The 20540-nt window shown below is 40.7% G+C and overlaps 1 protein-coding gene across 1 annotated transcript in view; it reads left to right on the forward strand.

Annotated features, from left to right (window-relative positions):
- The window catches only part of LOC117533365 (glutamate receptor 4-like), a gene marked incomplete in the record, with an annotated part of 102187 nt that extends 82460 nt beyond the window's left edge, over positions 1-19727 (forward strand). The window contains 5 exon segments of the mRNA XM_034197060.1: positions 1732-1979; positions 9456-9570; positions 13997-14134; positions 17893-17907; positions 17909-19727. Coding sequence (XP_034052951.1) covers positions 1732-1979; positions 9456-9570; positions 13997-14134; positions 17893-17907; positions 17909-18058 — 666 coding nt within the window.
- Between the last annotated feature and the right edge of the window lie 813 nt (positions 19728-20540).

Here is a 20540-nt window from a genome sequence, read left to right on the forward strand (position 1 = left end):
CTAACCACTATATCCTAACCACTATAACCACTATATCCTAACCACTATATCCTAACCACTATATTTCCTAGCCACCATAACCACTATATCCTAACCACTATATCCTAACCACTATTTCCTAACCACTATATCCTAACCACTATAACCACTATTTCCTAACCACTATTTCCTATCCACTATATCCTAACCACTATATCCAAACCACTATATCCTAACCACTATTTCCTAACCACTATAACCACTATATCCAAACCACTATATCCTAACCACTATATCCTAACCACTATTTCCTAACCACTATATCCTAACCACTATAACCACTATTTCCTAACCACTATTTCCTATCCACTATATCCTAACCACTATATCCAAACCACTATATCCTAACCACTATATCCTAACCACTATAACCACTATATTTCCTAGCCACTATAACCACTATATCCTAACCGCTATATCCTAACCACTATAACCACTATATCCAAACCACTATATCCTAACCACTATATCCTAACCACTATATCCTAACCACTATATCCTAACCACTATAACCTAACCACTATATCCTAACAACTATATCCTAACCACTATATAATAACCACTATATCCTAACCACTATATCCTAACCACTATATAATAACCACTATATCCTAACCACTATATCCTAACCACTATATCCTAACCACTATATCCTAACCACTATATCCTAACCACTATATCATAACCACTATAACCACTATATCCTAACTACTATAACCACTATATCCTAACCACTATATCCTAACCATTATATCCTAACCACTATATAATAACCACTATATCCTAACCACTATATCCTAACCACTATATCATAACCACTATATCCTAACCACTATATCCTAACCACTATTTCCTAACCACTATATCCTAGCCACTATATCCTAACCACTATATTTCCTAGCCACTATAACCACTATATCCTAACCACTATATCCTAACCACTATTTCCTAACCACTATATCCTAACCACTATAACCACTATTTCCTAACCACTATTTCCTATCCACTATATCCTAACCACTATATCCAAACCACTATATCCTAACCACTATTTCCTAACCACTATAACCACTATATCCAAACCACTATATCCTAACCACTATATCCTAACCACTATATCCTAACCACTATTTCCTAACCACTATATCCTAACCACTATAACCACTATTTCCTAACCACTATTTCCTATCCACTATATCCTAACCACTATATCCAAACCACTATATCCTAACCACTATATCCTAACCACTATAACCACTATATTTCCTAGCCACTATAACCACTATATCCTAACCACTATATCCTAACCACTATAACCACTATATTTCCTAGCCACTATAACCACTATATCCAAACCACTATATCCTAACCACTATATCCTAACCACTATATCCTAACCACTATATCCTAACCACTATAACCACTATATCCAAACCACTATATCCTAACCACTATTTCCTAACCACTATATCCTAGCCACTATATCCTAACCACTATTTCCTAACCGTTATATCTTAACTACTATATCCTAACCACTATGTTTCCTAGCCACTATATCCTAGCCACTATGTTTCCTAGCCACTATCAAGCTAAAATGACAGTTCAACCGCAGCCCTGGTTGCTGTTAGCGTACATGTTGTCTCTGCCTTCCCTCCATCTCTCACACCTCGACTCCCTAACAAACCTCCACAGCGGTCGAAGATCGCCGTCTACGAGAAGATGTGGGGCTACATGAAGTCTGCCGAGCCCACCGTGTTCACGAAGACGACCGGAGAGGGAGTGGTTCGCGTCCGAAAGTCTAAAGGGAAATACGCCTTTCTGCTGGAGTCCACGATGAACGAGTACACGGAACAAAGGAAGCCCTGCGACACGATGAAAGTGGGAGGAAACCTCGACTCCAAAGGATACGGAGTAGCAACGCCGAAGGGTTCACAGTTAAGGTGGGTGGAATAGTGTAACAATATGTGCTACGTGTTGTTATGGTATTCCACCTTCCCTGGTGTGCCGCCTTTATCTTAATCTTAATCTTAGCTTTGGTGTGGGGAGGGTTACTCTGGGTTCACTTTCTGAAAGCTAGACAGGAAGCACACCAGGGAGAAAAACACAGTTAAATTAAGGCTGTATTTTCACACGGCTCTGCAAACAAATATCAGCTGTTTCTGATCCATTGCAAAACGCACGCTTAAAGGTCCCCTATTATACTGTTATATCACAGGTCTCAGATATATCCAGAGCCTGTCTCTGATTGGCTGAAACACCAAGATTCAGGTGATAAGGGGGGGGGGGTTACCTTGGTTGCTGATTGGCTAATGGTTACACAAGACAAAACATCGTTATGACATCATCAAGTGGCCAAAATCTGATCAGCTCATTTTCAGACAGGTTTTTATAGAAATGGATCAAAAAGAGAGAGAATCTTTGTTCCTGAAACTTTCAGAGTCTCTTTCCACAGAGGGGACACATGTTGATGTAGAAGAGACATGAAGAAGAGGGGACACATGTTGATGTAGAAGAGACATGAAGAAGAGAGGACACATGTTGATGTAGAAGAGACATGAAGAAGAGAGGACACATGTTGATGTAGAAGAGACATGAAGAAGAGGGACACATGTTGATTGTAGAAGAGACATGAAGAAGAGGGGACACATGTTGATGTAGGAAGAGACATGAAGAAGAGGGGACACATGTTGATGTAGAAGAGACATGAAGAAGAGAGGGACACATGTTGATGTAGAAGAGACATGAAGAAGAGGGGACACATGTTGATGTAGAAGAGACATGAAGAAGAGAGGACACATGTTGATGTAGAAGAGACATGAAGAAGAGAGGGACACATGTTGATGTAGAAGAGACATGAAGAAGAGAGGACACATGTTGATGTAGAAGAGACATGAAGAAGAGGGGACACATGTTGATGTAGAAGAGACATGAAGAAGAGGGGACACATGTTGATGTAGAAGAGACATGAAGAAGAGGGGACACATGTTGATGTAGAAGAGACATGAAGAAGAGGGGACACATGTTGATGTAAGAAGAGACATGAAGAAGAGGGGACACATGTTGATGTAGAAGAGACATGAAGAAGAGGGGACACATGTTGATGTAGAAGAGACATGAAGAAGAGGGGACACATGTTGATGTAGAAGAGACATGGAGAAGAGGGGACACATGTTGATGTAGAAGAGACATGAAGAAGAGGGGACACATGTTGATGAGAAGAGACATGGAAGAGAGGGGACACATGTTGATGTAGAAGAGACAGGAGAAGAGGGGACACATGTTGATGTAGAAGAGACATGAAGAAGAGGGGACACATGTTGATGTAGAAGAGACATGAAGAAGAGGGGACACATGTTGATGAAGAAGAGACATGAAGAAGAGGGGACACATGTTGATGTAGAAGAGACATGAAGAAGAGGGGACACATGTTGATGTAGAAGAGGGACCTGAAGAAGAGGGGACACATGTTGATGTAGAAGAGACATGAAGAAAGAGGGGAACATGTTGATGTAGAAGAGACATGAAGAAGAGGGGACACATGTTGATGTAGAAGAGACATGAAGAAGAGGGGACACATGTTGATGTAAGAAGAGGACATGGAGAAGAGGGGACACATGTTGATGTAGAAGAGACATGAAGAAGAGGGGACACATGTTGATGTAGAAGAGGACATGAAGAAGAGGGGACAAACGTGTTTGATGTAGAGGAGACATGAGAAGAGGGGACACGTGTTGATGTAGAAGAGACATGGAAGAAGAGGGGACACGTGTTGTATGTAGAAGAGACATGAAGAGAAGAGGGGACACGTGTTGATGTAGAAGAGACATGAGAGAAGAGGGGACACGTGTTGATGTAGAAGAGACATGAAGAGAAGGGGGACACGTGTTGATGTAGAAGAGACATGAAGAAGAGGGGACACGTGTTGATGTAGAAGAGACACTGAAGAAGAGGGGACACTTGTTGATGTAGAAGAACATGGAAGAGGGGGGCACGTGTTGATGTAGAAGAGACATGAAGAAGAGGGGGACACGTGTTGATGTAGAAGAGACATGAAGAAGAGGGGACACGTGTTGATGTAGAAGAGACATGAAGAAGAGGGGACACGTGTTGATGTAGAAGAGACATGAAGAAGAGGGGACACGTGTTGATGTAGAAGAGACATGAAGAAGAGGGGGACACGTGTTGATGTAGAAGAGACATGAAGAAGAGGGGACACGGTGTTGATGTAGAAGAGACATGAAGAGAGGGGACACATGTTGATGTAGAAGAGACATGAAGAAGAGGGGACACATGTTGATGTAGAAGAGACATGAAGAAGAGGGGACACATGTTGATGTAGAAGAGACATGAAGAAGAGGGGACATGTTGATGTAGAAGAGACATGAAGAAGAGGGGACACATGTTGATGTAGAAGAGACATGAAGAAGAGGGGACACATGTTGATGTAGAAGAGACATGAAGAAGAGGGGACAGTTGATGTAGAAGAGACATGAGAAGAGGGGACATGTTGATGTAGAAGAGACATGAAGAAGAGGGGACACATGTTGATGTAGAAGAGACATGAAGAAGAGGGGACACATGTTGATGTAGAAGAGACATGAAGAAGAGGGGACACATGTTGATGTAGAAGAGACATGAAGAAGAGGGACACATGTTGATGTAGAAGAGACATGAAGAAGAGGGGACACATGTTGATGTAGAAGAGACATGAAGAAGAGGGGACACATGTTGATGTAGAAGAGACATGAAGAAGAGGGGACACATGTTGATGTAGAAGAGACATGAAGAAGAGGGGACACATGTTGATGTAGAAGAGACATGAAGAAGAGGGGACACATGTTGATGTAGAAGAGACATGAAGAAGAGGGGACATGTTGATGTAGAAGAGACATGAAGAAGAGGGAGAACATGTTGATGTAGAAGAGACATGAAGAAGAGGGGACACATGTTGATGTAGAAGAGACATGAAGAAGAGGGGACACATGTTGATGTAGAAGAGACATGAAGAAGAGGGGACATGTTGATGTAGAATGGACATGAAGACGGGGGACACATGTTGATGTGGAAGAGACATGAAGAAGAGGGGACACATGTTGATGTAGAAGAGACATGAAGAAGTAGGGGACACATGTTGATGTAGAAGAGACATGAGGAAGAGGGGACACATGTTGATGTAGAAGAGACATGAAGAAGATGGCCCGGACACATGTTGATGTAGAAGAGACATGAAGAAGAGGAGGAAGGAGACATGAAGCGGGGGACACATGTTGATGTAGAAGAGACATGAAGAAGAGGGGACACATGTGATGTAGAAGAGACATGAGGAAGAGGGGTTTTGCATAATAGGTGACCTTTAAAAGACATCTCTAAACACAATTTCCACCTACAGCTCGGTGAAACTTAAAAACACTACATATTCAATGGCTTTTCATGGACGTTTTATGCAAGTCCATCAGTCCAAGTGATTCCACCTTCCCTGGTGTGCCGCCTTTTCTTAATCTTAATCTGTGCTTTGGTGTGGGTGGGTTACTTTGGGGGGTTTCTGTGTTCGCTTTTTAGGGCAGAAATAGTTGCTTTTTGTCATCCGTGTTAGTTGCATGCTCGTGATCGTGATCATGCAGGGGTGGTTACTTCATTTCTCTTTTTCCACAGCTCTCCACAGCAGGTAAATCTGTGTGTGCTCGTGCTCGCTTTGTTTGTGTGAGATGTTGGAATGGCATGCTCGAGGCTGTTCTTTTCTGGAACTTCTGGAAATGTATTATTTAGAAAAATGACATTTTTAGACAACATGCATTTTGTACAGATGTAATTATCAGAGATGTGTTACGCTAATGCTACTTCAGCTTCCCGTCATGCTCCACTGCAGCAGTGTTTTGGAGCCGTTTGAATGCTCAGCCCTGGGAAACTGTGCCGACTGTAACTCTGCCTCCTGCACACGGAGGGATTTACAGACCTGCCACAGAAACACTGTTCTCACTGTGGGGAGTAGCTCTCTCAATCCACAGCCTCATCAATCAAAAAGCCCCGCGGCGAGGTCTCACTGAAGGGAGGGGATACATGTAGGAAATGCAAAAACCTCACAAGTGTGTAAACCAGCTCCATGATGGCTTCAAAGCATTCAAAGATTTATTGTCGTATGCACATTAGAGCGGTGCAGGGATGATGTATTTTTGCAGTTAGCATTGCCCAGGTTCCCTCAACAAAAAGCCAATTGGATTATTGCAGAAAATATTATCTTTGGAAAACAGACGTTTAGGATAATCTCCACATATTAACACCACTTTATGATTTCTGAAGTAAAAAGCTAACGTTAGGCTATAAAGGAACTACAGCACGGTCACATGACTTCTCGTCACCACCGCTAAGCTAAAGGAGGCTAATGTTTGGCTATAAAGGAACTACAGCACGGTCACATGACTTCTCGTCACCACCGCTAAGCTAAAGGTGGCTAATATTAGGCTATAAAGGAACTACAGCACGGTCACATGACTTCTCGTCACCACCGCTAAGCTAAAGGAGGCTAATGTTGGGCTATAAAGGAACTACAGCACGGTCACATGACTTTAGGTCACCACCGCTAAGCTAAAGGTGGCTAATGCTGGGCTATAAAGGAACTACAGCACGGTCACATGACTTCACGTCACCACCGCTAAGCTAAAGGTGGCTAATATTAGGCTATAAAGGAACTACAGCACGGTCACATGACTTCTCGTCACCACCGCTAAGCTAAAGGAGGCTAATGTTGGGCTATAAAGGAACTACAGCACGGTCACATGACTTCACGTCACCACCGCTAAGCTAAAGGTGGCTAATGCTGGGCTATAAAGGAACTACAGCACAGTCACATGACTTCACGTCACCACCGCTAAGCTAAAGGTGGCTAATGCTGGGCTATAAAGGAACTACAGCACGGTCACATGACTTCAGGTCACCACCGCTAAGCTAAAGGTGGCTAATGTTGGGCTATAAAGGAACTACAGCACGGTCACATGACTTCACGTCTCCACCGCTAAGCTAAAGACGGCTAATGCTGGGCTATAAAGGAACTACAGCACGGTCACATGACTTCACGTCACCACCGCTAAGCTAAAGGCGGCTAATGTTGGACTATAAAGGAACTACAGCACGGTCACATGACTTCACGTCACCACCGCTAAGCTAAAGGTGGCTAATATTAGGCTATAAAGGAACTACAGCGCGGTCACATGACTTCACGTCACCACCGCTAAGCTAAAGGAGGCCGTGATGACGTTTAGTCGTCTCATTTAGACACTTGTTAGCATCTGCTGTTTTAAATTCACCAGTGGGGTATTTACTGACGTATTTTATGTCGTAAAACAACACGTTAAAATCTCGTTAGCTTGTGTTAGCACTGACCATATTACTTGGTCGTTTTTCTGTGAATTCCTCTGCACGTGAATCCTGCAAAAGATCAGAGCAGCTACTGGTTTGCTTTGATCAGGAACAGTCCCTGACAGTAGTCACCCTTTCCTCCCGCTTTACGGGGACTCCATCTTGTTTTTTTTTTGTGGCATTACGATCTTCTGTCAGTCACCGGACAGGAAACACAACAAGGAGCATCACAGTTAATCAAGGCTGACATTTCACACGGCTCTGCAAACAAACATCAAAAATATCAGCTGTTTCTGATCCATTGCTGACTGCTTTTATTTTCATAATGATGCTAATAACTTTTAAAAGGAGCAAAACGCACGCTTAACAAAATCTCTCTCCACAATTTCCACCACAGCACGGTGGAACTCACACACACACACACACACACACACACACACACACACACACACACACACACACACACACACACACACACACACACACACACAACCTATTTCCAATGGCTTTTCATGGACGTTTTATGCAAGTCAATCATGTTTTTTCCAGAGCAGCTTATTGCTCAGAAATCCTGTGAGCTTTGAATTGGCTGACGTTTAAACACAAGTGTAAAACCGGTCCAAATTATTTGGCTGTTCTCAAAACGCTGGCTGGTGCAGATATTTTGAGGATGTTAATTAATGCCAACGTTCAGTGCCAGTAATTATTGTTGAAGACGTGTCACATGGCAAAGGAAAATAAACTATCAATTACCCAATTAGCTTTCCCTATGTGTTTGTCTTTGCTAGGGTAGAAATAACAACATGTTTCATTTACATATATATACTTACAATCTAATTTGTGTAATTGTTTCCTGCAATTCCCAATCTGTAGATAATTTAAAGCAAACCCATTTCTATTAGCGAACCATAGTTTTCAATTCAAGGCTTTATTGTCATGTAGCTACAGTTTAGATATGGCTCCTCCAACAATGCAACATGAATATATAGGTCATAAAACAAATAAAACCAATACAATTAGTGAAAGAAATAACAGAAAATAAATAAAATAGTGCAAGAGATTATCGTCACAGATAATCCAGATTTTTATTATTTCACTTTGATCGTTTTTCAAACGTTAAATTTAACAAACGTTGGTGTTTAATTAAACAGACAATGGCGTTTAAGTAAAAGGAAACTGGATGCCTGCACTACATTTTTAGCCTAATCTATGATAGAAGTTAGTGAATGGATCTCTGGGGACCATGCACGTCCATTTAATGCTTAATAATGGAGGATATATATATTTTATTAAGGGTAAATATTAGAGAATAACCTGGAAAAAAAGATTGCAATGTCATTGTTGAAGTTATTTGTGAAGCAAAAACACATTATAAATAGTTTGTATTTCCTAATCTTCTGTATGATTTAATCAGATATAGCTATAGCATAAGCTAATGCTAACATTACAACTGGACATTTTAAGTTGGTTGGTTTGAACAAAAATAACCAAGTTAAGGGTTTTAAAATGTGTGTTTGATGGATATTACATGCACACAAACGTAATTCTTACCATTTTAGATGTGAACTATGTCAACTGACATCTGATATTTATTTTAAAAAACAGGAAGTATTGACCCTTTATATCAGGTTAAGCTAATCAACTTGTATATAGTCAAAGTCAACTTTATTGTCAATCTTTCAGAGATCGAAAAACTGTTTCCCACAATCCCGAAGACAAAAACAAATATATATAAATGTGTATGCAAATATGTATATACCTATATATACACAATACAAAAGACACATTTATACATATGCACACATTAAGACCTAAATTAAAGCACAACAATCAATATATACAAAATAACACTGCAGTCAGAAGAGAGAGATGTGTGTTGAGTGTGTGTTCTGTTCTTGGGATGTATTCATTTAAAGCATTTCTGCATTGTCCACCCTTGTCCCTCTCCTACTGCTACTCCTCCCTTTTAACCCCCCCCCCCTTACCCCTTCTCCCCCTTTCCCTCCCTAAAATTGGACGGCATACTCACCCCCTCTCACCAAATATGTTTTATCGTTTTCAAGAAGCGCAGTTAACCTGGCAGTGTTAAAACTCAATGAGCAAGGCCTGTTGGACAAATTGAAAAACAAGTGGTGGTACGACAAAGGAGAGTGTGGCAGCGGAGGCGGTGGCGAGAAGGTTAGCTTTGGTTAGCTACGTAGCTTTGCCCATATGACCTGATGTGGGGAAAAGAGAAATGTGTTTTTGTTGCTAACAGGAGCATCTGCCGGGACGACCCCCCCCCCCCCTCAGTTACTTATTAAAGGCTAGAATTTTTTTTTAAATGAGAGGAGAGCAAGTACTGTCGAAGCAAAAATATTTACAATATGATACGATACAGTATAAAACGATATGATACAATACAATATGTTCCAATACGATTCAATAGGATACGATAAGATACGATACAATACGATGCACTACGATACACTACGATGCACTACGATACACTACGAAACAATACAATACGATACACTACGATACACTACGAAACAATACAATACGATGCACTACGATAGGATACAATCCGATACAATCCGAAACAATACAATACGATGCACTGCGATACACTACGAAACAATACAATACGATACACTACGATACGATACAACACAATATAATACAATAATACTTAATTGTTGGATCAAGTCTGAAATTCCTCCTGCGTCACAGCAGCTCTATTTGCAACATTGAAAACGACAAATATTAAGACAACAAATAAGGAAACAGACATTAAAGATAAGATTACAATCGCTGAAGACGATATGTTCAATATTATTTACTGTATGACATTTAATCTGGCATTAAACTCAGTATTTAGTTTAAGGATTGACTTCAGTCTAACTCAAATTGTGGGACCCTGTATCTCAGATGCATTCTTAGAGGTTCTGAAAGGGTTGAGCTACAATCTTTGAGCCGATGTCGAGGTGGAGCAGCTCTCACTTTAATGCAGGGGAGTCAAACTCAATTTCAACTCGGGCCACATTAGCATCATGGTTGCACTCAAAGGGCCAGTTTTATATATAAGACTATATAAGAATAAATATATAAATATTTAATATATATACAATTATGTATTATATTACATTATTGACTCTGCATTGGATTATTATCGGATAGGGTAATATCTTCCTAATTAACTACGTCTGAAAGCAGAAGTCTGGGGCAAACAATTGCAAGTCTCTTCAGAGAGCATGTCACAAAATGATTTAAAAAGAAAAGCCAAATTCTGGAAAAACTAAAAAAAATAAGTGACATTTTGAACAAAAAGTAACATTTTGAAAAGAAAAGTCAAATTCCGAGAACAAAGTCTAATTTGAGATGCATTGTGGGACATGTAGTTTATGGGCAATGTGCCTCTGTAAAGCGGCATGTAACCGTATAATAAACATATTATATTCTTTGCAAGCTCTTGTGGGGCCGCATGAAATGAAGTCGCGGGCCGGATTTGGACCCCGGGCCTTGAGTTTGACACCCCTGCTTTAGAGCGATGGACAAACACTTGTACTGCAATACTGTAAACCTCTCAAAATCACACATGTAAAACAAAAATGTATTGATATGTTGGCCCTAAAGACTTAAGGCCGGTCCTTTTGTTTCAAATAGACATGTCATAAGTAAGTAAAATGTATGTAGTAAGTAGCTTTTTACCCAGACAGTCACAAAGTGCTTGACAAAGCATCCATACGAATCATTAAAGATTAAATGACCACACAAGCCACGTATTAAGAAGTGCTAAAAACACAATAAAAACATAGAATAAAAGCACACAAGTTACCCAAACAGTCTTTAGATGACATTTAAAAGACTCTACAGAGTCATTTATCAGGGGATAATATGAAAGTAGCCTCATATTTGGGGTTCAGACGTACCTCTAAGCATAAAGTACATTTTCCCACGCTAATAGTTTTGTGTTGACAGTACTAGCCTCTGTTTTTGTAAGTAAAAGGTCCCGGCAGTATGTGCCCGTTACAGAAAAGCGATGCAGCCGGGGGCCCCATGTTTATATGTCCGTTAGCTCCGCCCCCTTTAAAATCTCCCAATTAAACCCCCAATGAAAGAGCAAAGAGACATGTATCGTGAGTGGGGCCCCTCCCGGCTTCGTCACTTTTTAAAGAGTACTGAGCTGCTCTCTGTTGGGCTTCTTCTGATTGAATAACATAAAATAACATGTCCTATGATGTTATTTATGTTATTTTCCCCACCCTACCCCCACCCCCGTGATTTGAAGAACGCCTGTAAACCTTGCCGTATTGAAACTGAGCGAAGCAGGAGTCTTAGACAAACTGAAAAACAAATGGTGGTACGATAAAGGGGAGTGTGGACCCAAGGACTCGGGAAGTAAGGTCAGCCTCCCCTCCTCACTCCACGCACACGCTCTGTAACGCTGCTCTGTTATTACAGCAGAAACAGACACGGCATGTACTGAACATCACAGTGAATATATCAACGTGCATTTACTCAAGTACTGTACTTAAATACAAGTTTAAAGCCAAGTATTTCCACTTAATGGTACTTCATACTTCTACTCCACTACATTTAAAAGGGAAATAATGTATATTTTAGGCCACTACGTTTATTTTAAAGCTGTTTAAATGCATTTAAACACAATAACTTATATAAAGGGGTATTCAGGGTCCGAAAAAAGACAACAGACATTAAAAAAATCTGATTACTAGAAGGATTAAAATGTTACAATGCATTTTAAAATAGAGATAAATATATTATATGTGGATGAACTGCCTACTATTTATTTTCTGGCTACTTGCATTTGATATTAAGGTACTCCAAAATGGTACTTTCTACTTCTACTCCACTACATTTAAAAGGGAAATAATGTATATTTTACACCACTACGTTTATTTTAAAGCTGTTCTGATGCGTTTAAAACGTGATATTTAGGATATATATATCAGTATTCCCCAACAGTGACGTGAACAAATCAGATGTTCTGCTTTCATTTAGGCTACTTGCACTTGATATTGAGGTACTCCCAAAGTAACAGAAAGTAATCAAACATTTATATTGTAGTGCCTAGATTAGGTCACTGTGTACATTTGGTTACAGGTATCTACGGTGTCCCATAGGTCACAAACATGTCCATTAGAAGAAATGCGCTGCAGATTAAAAAACAATGAACGTATATAAATACACCGTAGCTCACTGGAGTTGTAACAGATTACATTTGAGAAGTAACGCTCCCAACCTCGTTGATTAACATAATGCATCTCTAAAGATCAAACCAGTGGAATAACTGTTGGAGGTACAAGGAGGTCAAATAACTTGCACTTTTCTTTGACTGTTCGCCCACAGCAGCAAACTTGTCAATAAAATACATCACATATGGAGACAAATATTCCTTCAGATGGAGTACTTTTGATCCTTGTAGTATATTTGTAGGACAATGTAGGACTTGTACTTGTAGTGGAGTATTTGGACATGAATGTATTTGTACTTTAACTTCAGTGAAGTCTTTCACCTAGTAGCACGAACACAATATGTCGACGCACACACACAGACACACACACACACACCTGCAAATGAGACTTTAAAAGCATGACAGGCAGTTTGTGTGGGAGGAGAGTCAGAGCTGCATACATTTGAATAAAAACAAGGGTGAGGAGGTGAGAGTGAAAGCTGCAGACAAATGAAAGATCAGATTCACCTCAAGTATTGTCAGCCATGCAGGACATTTTAAATGCTTTTTTAAAAACACTTTTCCTGTTGCTTTAGATTACACACAGAGCATGCTGTCAGCAGTTTGTTTAGATTAGATTAGATGTAGTTAATTCATCCCAAATTGAGGAAAAAACTGCAGAAATGTAACTGGTATTACACAAAGGTAAACATATATTACAATAGAATATAAGCTATAAACAGTAAATAGATCAACAGTAGAAAATACATATATCAATATACACAATATCACAAAAATACTGAATAAGTAGACACATCTACTACAGGAACAGACAATATAGACATATGATAGTATATAAATATATCAATATATCAATATCTAATATATACTTAAGTGAGTATCTCTACAGAAAGAAAAGTGCTTAAAGGCCCTTTACAGCTAAGATTGTGTGAAAAACATGATGAAATATTTGGTGAACAATATATTATTTGGGGGAGAATTTGTTATGTTTTTGAACCTGTCTTTAAGTACATTTCAAATTAAAATAAATACACGTTTTTTAAATGAATACATTCATATGTTTTTTGCTAAAATATACATAACTTGAGTTAGCAGGAGATCATTTTTGCTAGCTGTGCAACAGAGAGGGTTGTGTGTGTGTGTGTGTGTGTGTGTGTGTGTGTGTGTGTGTGTGTGTGTGTGTGTGTGTGTGTGTGTGTGTGTGTGTGTGTGTGTGTGTGGAAAGTCAGATGCACAGTGTAGTTATACAATGAAAGTCTAAAGATGCTACAGTGAAATGAATTACTGCTTATCGTAACAACAGATAAACGTGTGTGTGTGCATGATGAGTTATTTTCCACACACTCCTGTACACATGTGAAGTATCAATGCTAATGCTACCGCTAACGTCCCTCTCTCTTCATCCAGGACAAGTCGTCCCAGGCTCTCAGTCTGAGCAATGTGGCGGGGGTCTTCTACATCCTGGTGGGGGGTCTGGGCCTCGCCATGCTGGTGGCACTCATCGAGTTCTGCTACAAGTCCCGCAACGAGGCCAAGAGAATGAAGGTGGAGACCCAAACCCCTCTTTTTAACCCCCCAGAGTACCAAGAGTCCCCATCCCAGCCCCAAAACCCCTATTGTAACCCCTCCGAGCCCCCAGAGTCCAAGATCCAGCCCCAAAACCCCCTTTTTAACCCCCCAGAGTACCAATCCCAGCCCCAAAACCCAATTTTTAACCCCCCAGAGTACCAATCCCAGCCCCAAAAACCCCTTTTTAACCCCCCAGAATACCAATCCCAGCCCCAAAACCCCCTTCTTAACCTCCAATTGTCCCCAGAGTCCCAGAGCCAGCCCCAGAAACCCCTTTATAACCCCCCAGAGTATGAAGAGTCCCAATCCCAGCCCCAAAACCCCCATTTTAACCCCCCTGAGCTCCAAAACCCCCTTCTTAACCCAACCTGAGCCCCCAGAGTGCAGCTCCAAAAACCCCTTTTTAACCCTCCTGTTGTCTTCGGGGTCAAATCTGACAGATTTACTACTTTCATCAATCATAACTTTTTTGTTTTACATTCGATTGCATTAAGGCTTCATGATATCCTTCACAGTAGACATTTGAACATATACAATTGCTGATCACCACTTTCATTGCATTTTGGATGATTTAGTGAACTTTGTAACACCATGGCGTTCCCGGTATAATGACCGCCATAAAGAAAAGGAATTAGTAACCATCCGGATCAGATAAAACACACACACACACACACACACATACTCTTCCCCCCCCTTATGTGCCCATCCCCCATGTGAATCACACCTGGGCTGGCACCAGAGGTTGCGCTAGACTTTTTCGCTGCCCGTCATTTTGACGGACAGGATCGTAAAACTTCCGTCAAAATCCAGAATTACCCGTCGGCCTTTACACAACTCTGACGAGGGGGACGACGGACGAGCATGCTCGTGAATTGTCAACGAGGGGGGGGGGGACAGTTCACATGCGCCGTGTTATGCATGGCTGCTGCACCTCGCGGGAGCGTGCACAGCGTAAAGCCAAAACTCACAGACATTTCAATGATTTGTACGGCACAGTTAGGTTTGGAAACGGTATAATTTCCTTTTTGGAGGGCATGCATAACACGGCATAACACCGGAGCCTCGCTGTTCCGAGTTTGTTCTAATCTGTCAAAATGACGGACTGCTTTCAGATTTGTCCGTCATTGTTAAAAAAAATCCGTCATAGACGGAAAATATTCGGTTAACGCGACCTCTGGCTGGCACACACACACACACACACACACACACACACACACACACACACACACACACACACACACACACACACACACACACACACACACACACACACAGAACAATTTGACACATTTCCCGCTCTTATGTGCCCATCCCCCACATGGATCACACCTGGCACATGCAATACATGTTCAGTGTCTATTCTTTGTATATTTACTGCAGTTTTTCATGTATACCAGTAGTCTGATACAATATGTACAGTTTGAAAGGGTTAAATGAAATGTGGTGATGATTAATGGTTTCTGTGTTAATGTAATAGCAGTTTAAACAGGACCGGTCAAATTTGACCGTGAACACCAAAGTAAGGGGGGGAAACGAAGACAATAGGAGGGTTAACCCCCTTAAAGTCCCCAGAGTCCATATTCCAGCACCGAAGCCCCCTTTTTAACCCCCAAAAGTCCAAAGAGTTCCAATCCCAGCCCTAAAAACCCCTTTTTAACCCCCTAAAGCCCCCAGAGTCCCAATCCCAGCCCCAATAGCCCCTTTTTACCCCCCAAAGCCCCCAGAGTCCCAATCCCAGCCCCAAAACCCCCTTTTAACCCCCAGAGTCCCAGAACCAGCATCCAGGACGTAGCCCAGTTTAGCGATGGTTTTAACGACCGGGAAGCTGATTAAATGTAGACGGTTGAACGTAAAGTCTGCATATAAGCCCCTCCCTCTTATCTGTAAGTGAAACCTCTCCTTCCTTTGCTCAGTGACTGTGGTGAAAACGTGGCTCAAAATGGCTTACCACCTCCTTGTCTGATCTGCTTTTGTGGTCATGTGAAGTCCTGGTCCTCCCAATGTGAAAGGAAGCGCTGAGTCATCCTCAGACATGACGCTGGTTCTCATTTATCAAGCTAGCGTCACACATCTCCGGGTAAAAAACGATTCCTCATCATCCTGACCTCAGAGCAGAGCTAATTATAATTTCAGTCACTTAAAGTAGTCAAAAATACACGATAAATGCAATATTTAAGCATCAAATCTGCTATTTATGAGTTAATTAGGTCAACATGGGAGTTTTTAGCGTACATTTCTTACTGTATTACAGGTTTTACTGCACCCATCGTGTACTAATAGCAGAAAGGCATGTTAAATGAGGACCAATGTCTTACTTATTCACACGTCTACACCTTTCATCAAAATGCAGCTCATCTGTTCCTGTCTGTACTTTGTTTTTCACATAGAAAACTAGCAGTGGAGTATTGTATGTTCACACTGTAGTATTAATGAAGTTTAACATCTCGGTACTTCTTACACTTCTTATTGATTACTGTTAAATGTTAAAAAAATAACTGAAATGATGGTCAGAGCTTCATTTAATAACAGCTAACATCAGAAGAACAACTCTTACGTTTGTTTATTTGGGGCTGTTGGAGAGTAAGGGTCCCGAAAACTCTTAGTTATGTTGGGATGTTTTTAACGGACGATTAAGCCTTGATTTGAATCCAAACATGAATGGAAGAAATTATTATTATTACTATCTATCTATTCCAATAATCCAAAGAACAATCGTGTTTACCCATCATGCTCTGCTGCCTTTCTTCTGGTTTTCCCTTTAAAAAAAACATATGTTGCGTCAATCCCAACTCCAATGACTTTAAAATAAAGAGAGGAATCCCTGGAGCTCGGCTATCGATGCGGAGCTTCTGCTTTTTGTCTCTGGATATATTTCCCCCAGGTCTTCGTCCATCAGACTCTTTTTTTCGGTGTGTTTCTGTCCCCCATCAGCTCTTCAAACCCTTCATGTTGCTGAGTCAGCTTCCCTGTCTATCACTATCACTGTGTAATGAGGGCTGGCTTCATTCTGTCCCGAATGGCTCTGAAACGTCTGTCCTGCTACACTTCTGTCTTTATATTCAAGTGTTGGTTTGAACAGATAATGCTGAAGCAGACTGGAGTTCTAGTTCTTACGTTACTTGGAGACAGAAGTCATTAAAGGTGTTGAAACGGGCTAAAGCCTATATTTCTGCCATTATCTAAAGCAGGCGTGTCCAAACTATAATTCTAAAAGTATAACGGAAGATGGCCCACACCTGAAACATGTGCTTGTTTTATATTTGACTTCCTAAATATAGATGTAAACAGATAATACACAGTATTATTCATGTGTTAAGACACATTTTCTAACAAATCTAAGTTGATAAAAAAAGCCCAATTACTTATTTTCATAACAAACTTGAAATACACCCTTCAAATTTCCCCTTTACGCTTTATGAATGATATTCAAATAATCCAACAGTACAAAGATCAAGTGTTTACCCATCATGCCGCCTCCCATGCGTCAATCCCACCTCCACCTGTCTCCAATAAATACCTAACCAACCATTGCCCAACACTTCCTTCAAAAGAAGGTTCATAAACGTACAAAATGACACTAAAGAAAGAACAATTCAAATCAATAAATAGCGCCAGTAAAGCTTCATAAGATCTCGAACCCGTCCTACGACTCCAATCTGCTTCAATTTCAAACGTGTCTTTTTTCCTCCTCGTCTCTGTTCACAAACACCTCTCTGTATGTCTCTTTTCCTCAGCTGACCTTCACAGAGGGCCATGAGGAATAAAGCGCGTCTGTCCATCACAGGAAGTGTCGGGGAGAACGGACGGGTTTTAACGCCCGACTGTCCGAAAGCGGTCCACGCGGGACCTCCGATCCGCCAGAGCTCCGGCCTCGCCCTCGTCTCCTCCGAACTCCCGTGAAAACCAAAAACCTCTCAAGTGCCTTAAATCCTGAAACCAGAAAAAAAAAAAAAACAATAATCACACCGCCAACGAAAACTACCAGAAACTTCTTCACCACCAAGAGAACCGGAAACGAGGGCGAGACGGAACCGGGAAGTTGAAAAACGAACCATGATTTTTTTTCTCGGAAATCTACGGAAGCAAAACAATCTAGATTTTCTTTTTTTTCTTTTTTGTTTTCGGGGATGTTTGAATCAAAAGGGGAATCCAATGGGAACCCTATGGGAATCCAATGGGAATCCAATGAGAATCCAATGGGAATCCAATGAGAATCCAATGGGAATCCAATGGGAATCCAATGGGAATCCAATGGGAATCCAATGAGAATCCAATGAGAATCCAATGAGAATCCAATGGAGCCATTCCCTGGTGAAGAGGAGCAGACGAGGAGGAATAATATCATGAAATATGATAAAGACCAGAAAACTGTAAACTTGAAACGTCTTTTTTTGGGATTGCTGTGAATCGGGAATAAAAAAAATAAAAAAAACTGAACTTACAATCAAGATTGTTTTCAAAACTGAATTTGCTCCACGGACTCGAGCAGAACTAGATATCAACACCGGGAGGACAGTAGCCCCGGTGAGGAGAAGAAGAACACATTTGTACTCATAACACAAATCTAATGAAATTGAATATATGAGCAAACATAGGAGAAACTGTGAAGATAAGTAAATATGTATATTCAGTGAAAAAAATACTTTAGCTGTATATAGAGACGACTGTGTAACATGCTTGCTTTTTAAACAGATGTACATAGCAGTAGTGGACAGACGGACAGTTGTTTTTTTGTAAAATCATGTTTAAATAAGATTTTATTCATCGCAATAATGAAAACTATGACGGAGGAGTTAAAGTGTTATGTGTTATTGTATTCTCTAAATGTGAAAAGGGGGTATCGACTGCCCAGATACTCTGATACCCAGATTCATTAATATATTCAACGATGAATGTTAAAGTAGCTCCACCCCCAACCCTTAAAAACAGAACACCCCCTCACTGTGTAGACCCAGAGAGACGCTTATTATGAGTATTTATAAACTTTCTGCCGTCAGAATATAACTATTTTTCTCATTCTTTAATCTATTTTTTGTACCGAGGAACTAAACTGTCTGTCTCCTGGTTTTAAATGTCCAATATGGGTGTATATCTTCATAGATGTGTGTGAGGCGAGAACCATGAAGGGACGATGATCAAAAAAAGGCCCATTCGTTTCTCAATATGTTATTTCAAGTGTCTGTTTCCAGAGAAAGCTACTGGTTGTTTGTTGATAATAAAGTGATTCCTTTATTGAAACACTGTGGATGTTGGGAAGCTGGACACACCGTAGCAGACAGTCCTTCCCACTGAAGTGTCCTCATCTCTTTTTATTTTTGGGACAATCTGCAATAGGATACAAGAAGCCACATCAGCAGCAGCCGGCGACGAACACGACGTCGTTTCTAAATGTTTTCCGTCTGAACCCCAAAAGGCAGGAGGAAACTGTTGGAGATATTTCAGGTCATGCCTTTGTTTGTCCTGCCATCCGTCTGTTTCGAGCTGAAGAGTAATATGGCGTCTTCTTTTTGGGTTTTAATTGTACATCTTTATTTTGATCTTTTTTAAGTAAAAAAAACAAATTTCAAAACTGCGTGTTAGTGTCGTCATTTAATGGAAGTTAAGAGGCTGATTGATATGAAACTTTGCATTTTGCCTTTTCTTCTCTAAATGTTTTCAGCACACGACAATATACTACGTTTTCTGACATATGGTCACGTGACTTTTTACTTTACTATGACTTGTTTCAGCCAAGCCCGCCTTAACCTGCCATCAGGCCCTGGGGTTTTGTAGGCCCCCTATTTAAACAACAAATCAAAGTCATTTATAGCCTCTGCAGGCTCTGCACACACACACACGCACACACACACACACGCACACACACACACACACACAACTAATTGAGCACCATGAACAGCAACATATGGCCTCAAAGCCAGGTATCAGTAGATGAGAATGATCATTATCTCCGGTGGATTAACACAAACCTAGTTATGTAAAACGATGCACATTTAAACCTGCAGTCTACTGGGAATCAATGAATAGTGCCGCATTGCCTTACCTCTTTAGCAGTGCTTCCGAAAAATTCTTTTTGATGTTCTTAAAATTCATCTCACGAAGAATGTCATGCTCAATTGACATCAGTGTTAGGTTTCCTTTTCCGAGAGCCACTCTCAAACTTTTTCTTCTCCGACATTTTCTCCTAAACAACCTGCATCTGTCACTCAATCACTCGCAATTTGAAGTGAAACATATTCTCATTCTGATTGGCTGTTAAGTGATGACTGTTTCGGAGTCATCACTTTTGAGAAAGATCTCTGGAATCCATCGATCTGATTGATTAGCGGAGCAAATAATCAAAATAGTACGGAGGGAAGATATTTTCGTTTGGATTACTGGTCTG

This window comes from Gymnodraco acuticeps, unplaced genomic scaffold (assembly GCF_902827175.1).
Source record: "Gymnodraco acuticeps unplaced genomic scaffold, fGymAcu1.1, whole genome shotgun sequence".
In the NCBI taxonomy this organism is placed as follows: domain Eukaryota; kingdom Metazoa; phylum Chordata; class Actinopteri; order Perciformes; family Bathydraconidae; genus Gymnodraco; species Gymnodraco acuticeps.